General features: G+C 37.2%; 1 protein-coding gene across 3 annotated transcripts in view; it reads left to right on the forward strand.

Moving 5' to 3' along the window:
* Positions 1-4,835, forward strand: part of rbm27 (RNA binding motif protein 27) — a 23,746-nt gene that overhangs the window by 12,446 nt on the left and 6,465 nt on the right. For all 3 annotated transcript variants that reach the window (XM_016537091.1, XM_016537094.1, XM_016537093.1), the window contains 5 exons: positions 585-738; positions 2,446-2,649; positions 2,956-3,087; positions 3,926-4,051; positions 4,176-4,250. In XM_016537091.1, coding sequence (XP_016392577.1) covers positions 585-738; positions 2,446-2,649; positions 2,956-3,087; positions 3,926-4,051; positions 4,176-4,250 — 691 coding nt within the window. The remainder of the gene's footprint in view (positions 1-584; positions 739-2,445; positions 2,650-2,955; positions 3,088-3,925; positions 4,052-4,175; positions 4,251-4,835) is intronic.

A 4,835-nucleotide genomic window follows, 5' to 3' on the forward strand; every position in this document is an offset into this window, starting at 1 on the left:
AAGCAGTTCAATCAAGAGCAGCGAGTGATTCCCTCTTTTATTGTTAGATTACCATTAATGAGGCGGCCTATATTAAGACCTACTGTAATGCACGGATCTAATATAATGTTACACATCAGATGTTTTTCCCCAATAGTTCCCCAAATGTTCACTTAAGACATAACAGATTATGTCTGCGTGAATACTTAAATACTGTAATTCTGTGTATATGTGTATATTTATCGGGATCGCGCACTGTAGATGACAGTCAGCGTGAGAAGCGAACAGCGAAAAGGTACTCCTCTCAGAAAACGTACAAATGAAGGTAATTAAACATCTAAAATTATTATTTGGAGCATTGGGATCGCTAGACGAGGGCTTAATGAACTCATTTTTGTGAAAACCTCAAAATCGACATTTTTCACCTTTTTTTTTTTGCCTGTAGCTCAAAATTAGCCCGTGCGCATTCCGACTCATTTTGCCAGCACGGGTCACATATTTATATAGAATATATAATGAAATCCTGGAGCGTGAAGGAAACTATAATGATGCAAGAGGAGGATGTTCTGCTTTTGTTATGTAATGGGGTATTTTCTGTTTTACAGGCAAAATTTCAATAACCAGCATAAGCCCACCTTCCCAAAAAAGAACCATTACGTCAACACCAAACTAGAGGTCCGCAAAATCCCCCGGGAGCTCAACAACATCACCAAACTCAATGAGCACTTCAGCAAGTTTGGAACAATAGTCAACATCCAGGTAAACATTCTATATACAGGTGCATCTCAATAAATTAGAATGTCGTGGAAAAGTTCATTTATTTCAGTAATTCAACTCAAATTGTGAATAGATTATCAACTGCTTACATTTTTGCTCAACACACTTGCTCATAGGGCTGGGTATCGTTAAAAAATGTTCAGTATCAATACCGATACCTTGACTTTGATACCGGTTCCTGAATGATTTTGAAATGATCCTGAACTTTGGTTTTATTTTTTCAGCTTGTTGACATTTTTACAGTCTCGCTCCTGAGCCACTGCACAAAGGAACAAGATGTAACCAACACAATAAATCAGTGTAGATAGTTTTCAGTTTCCACATCTATCAGAGCTAAGTTTACATTAGTTTCATTTTAAAACACATAGCTCAGACAGAGTCATAATTTCTATTCATTTTCCACTGATTTACTGATGAGCATTAGCTGCTTCCAGCGCTGTCTGTGTTTTCTCTTCTGCGATCGCTGTTCTGACTCAGAGGAAGCTCATTCGCTGCTCATATGTCAATTAGGGCTGTGCGATTAATCGAAATCGTGATAAAATCGCGATTTGAGCTTGCACGATTTCTAAATCGCTTTATAGCACGATTTTCCGCGCCCCCGACCTCCCGCAGTATGCTATCCGAACCAGGCAATGCCACAAAGAGCTCTATGACCAATGCATGGCAAAAAAATAAATCCCTGGACACGGGTTTTTTTTTCTTTTTTTCTGCCATATATGTCTATTCTAGAGACATTTTGTTACACCTTTACTTAGTGATTATTTTGCCTTATGTCTGTTCTAGAGACATGTTACAGCTTCTTGATAAAGCTCTAATTGGTTTTCTTTTGGAAATATGTTTCAAATTCACACTGAATGCATTAATGACTGTAAAGCATGTCTGTGTGTGTCAAAATCGTGATTAAAATCGAAATCGCAAAATTTATTAAAGAAATCGCGATAGGTTTTTTTTGTCCATATCGCACAGCCCTAATGTCAATCATATTACACGTTCATAACCCGCCCTGTCTACGATAACGAACGTCCATTACACTTCCACGTTCAGTTCCGTACGTAAGAAACCCAGAAAAACATTTCTATGGTTGAAACATGAAGCTAATAAACACACGATTACAACAGTATATGATTTGTATGTGATTTTCATGAGATTCTGCTTATTTTCATAACAATACGGGGTGTTTACATGAGAAAAGCTAAGCAGTAGCGATTAGCCTGCTATGAAAGGCTACAAATAGCAACATTAGATGGCCAAAACACACATTAGATCACGACCGGAAGGCTTATAAATAGCCTTACATCTATGGGGGTTGGGACACTTACACACTTACAGCCTCATGGGCGTAACCGGCATAAACTAGTGTTTTTTCATGATGCCTCACCAGAGCCAATCACCAGCACTTGATTTAGGCACATCAAGCATGCTTATTGGCTCTCTGAAGTGGACGAGATTAACCCCTTAGGTATCGAAATTTGGTACCGAACGACAGGACATTTTTTGATACTCAATTGTATCGAGGCAATTCGGTCAGTGGCTAAAAAGTATACCCAGCCCTCGATACCCAGCCCTACTTTCTCAACAAGATTGCTTTTGTCATTGTGGTCATGTAATACTTTTGTTGCACAGATCACTTAATGTAGTTGTAGTACTGATTCTGAAGTTAAACTGCATCCTGTATTGTGATTTCCACAGGTGGTGTTTGGGGGCGACCCTGAGGCGGCATTGATCCAGTACACCGCTAACGATGAGGCTCGGAGGGCCATCTCCAGCACCGAAGCTGTTCTGAATAACCGCTTCATCAGAGTGTACTGGCATCGAGAGGCCACATCCAACTCACAGGAACAGGGACCCAGTCAGAGCACAAACCCTGGACACCAACATCCCGCAACTCACAAGGTCTGTCAGAAGTGTGTGATGCTGATGGATTATCATATTCAGACAACATTAGAACTGGAATGTGCAATACATTATATTCCTATGCGGTTCCATTGTGGTGTTGTTCTAATATTTGGGGAACAGACTCTTACTGGCCAGTCCTATTTTTGATATTTCTGAGATCCCACTGAAACAATTGTGTCAGTTTTTAGAGACTGTTCACCCAAAAATGATTAATTGATATTCCGTATGTGACTGTTCATCCATGGATGAGACTTGGTTTCCCATTTGTCTACATTCTTTGACTGAATTTAGTTTTGTTTGCAGGTCATTAATAAGCTGCACACCGCAGGATCTTATGTGCTGAATAAAACCTTCCCTAAACAGCAGACTGCCACAGGAGCCGCAGGCACAACAGGCAGCACTGAACTTACCAGCCCAAGCCAGGAACCTTCAGTGGTAAAGAAAGCACATGAATGTTTGCACACATCTGACTGAGAGAATACATACAAACAAGTACCCAATCTAGGGATCGGTAAAACCCAGTCTAAAAAGTTCTGATCATAAAGCGCATTTTAATTTCTTCCCCAGGGTCCACTTACTGTATAGTTTTATGTGTATATACACTACCAGGTGAAAGTTTGGAATAAGAATTATTATTATTAGTCTTTCATATTCACCAAGGCCATATTTATTTGATCAAAAATAGTATTATCAATTATTACTGGTGCTCAGGAACTATTGTAATTAATGTTAAAGAGGTTTTGCTTCTTAATATTTTTGTGGAAACCCTGATACGTGTTTTTTGTTTTTGTTTGGTTGTTTGTTTGTTTTTTAAGGATTCTTTGATGTTCAAAAGAACCACATATGAAATCGAAATCTTGTATGAAATAGAAATCTTTTGCAACATCACAAATGTTTTGATCAAATTAACGTGTCCTTTCGGAATAGAAGTAATTTTTTGAATGGTTGTGTATCATGATCACAAAAATATTAAGCAGCAAAAACATTTTTCAACATAATAAATGTTTTTTGATCAGCAAATCAGCATGTTAGAATGATATCTGAAGGATCATGTGACACTGAAGACTGAAGATGAAGATGCTGAAAATTCAGCTTTGCATCACATGAATAAATTACATTTTAAAATGTTAAAATTGTAAGCATAAGAGCAGTAAAGCGTGTGTGTGTGTGTGTGTGTGTATATATATATATATATATATATGTGTGTGTGTGTTTATACAAATGTAATATATGTTCATAATCAACACTTGTTTTAAATTCTCTGTCAAACAAGGGTTTGACGCCACCTTCAAGTTTACAGAAGGGTCCGTTCTTGCGCACAGTGTTGAAAACCGCATCAAAATCATTGGGAAAAACGGGCAAAGCACTGGAAGCTCAGGAGGTTTTGAAAAAGAAGCAGGTGAGTATTTCCTTTCTCCTTCTCACCTCGGTAAGCTGATAGCAGCAGTTCCACCTGCTTGGATTGCACAGTCTGGAATGTACTTATGAGTGAGCTAATGTGACCTCTGACCTCTGGCCTTCAGGAGGCGCTGAAACTGCAGCAAGACATGAGGAAGAAGAAACAAGAAATGCTTGAAAAACAGATCGAATGTCAAAAGGTATGAAGAATAAACAAAATATATGTTTATATATAAAAAGCTAAAATTTTGGACACTTGCACATTTTTTTTTTCTTCATTTTATTATTATTACTGTAATTTCTATTTGCCACATTTTAGAGTAATTGTAAAGTTGTATGTGATAGGGCCGATATTTGGCAGTTGTTCTGTTTGGCCAATTTCATTTTGACAGTGCTTAGAATATGTGATATTCATGTCATATTTGCTGTGTACTTTATACACACACACACATATATATATATATATATATATATAAAATATTTTTTTTTTCTCTCCAGTGTGCACTGCTGGTTACAATGTTTACTTCCTTTTTATTGATACTTCCTATTTTATTTTATTTAAAAATATATAATAATAATAAGATTGAATCAAGAAGTTTCTCTGTAAAGTATAAATCTCTGGTTACACTTTATTTTAAGGTGTCCTTTTTATAGTGTAATTATACATTTAAGTACGGAGTAATATTAATTAACTACATGTACTTACTATATGTGACCCTGGAGCACAAAAGCAGTCTTAAGTCGCTGGGGTATATTTGTAGCAATAGCCAAAAACAAAATGTGTG

The sequence above is a fragment of the Sinocyclocheilus rhinocerous genome, unplaced genomic scaffold (genome assembly GCF_001515625.1).
Source record: "Sinocyclocheilus rhinocerous isolate Xijiao unplaced genomic scaffold, SAMN03320098_v1.1 scaffold95, whole genome shotgun sequence".
NCBI lineage: Eukaryota > Metazoa > Chordata > Actinopteri > Cypriniformes > Cyprinidae > Sinocyclocheilus > Sinocyclocheilus rhinocerous.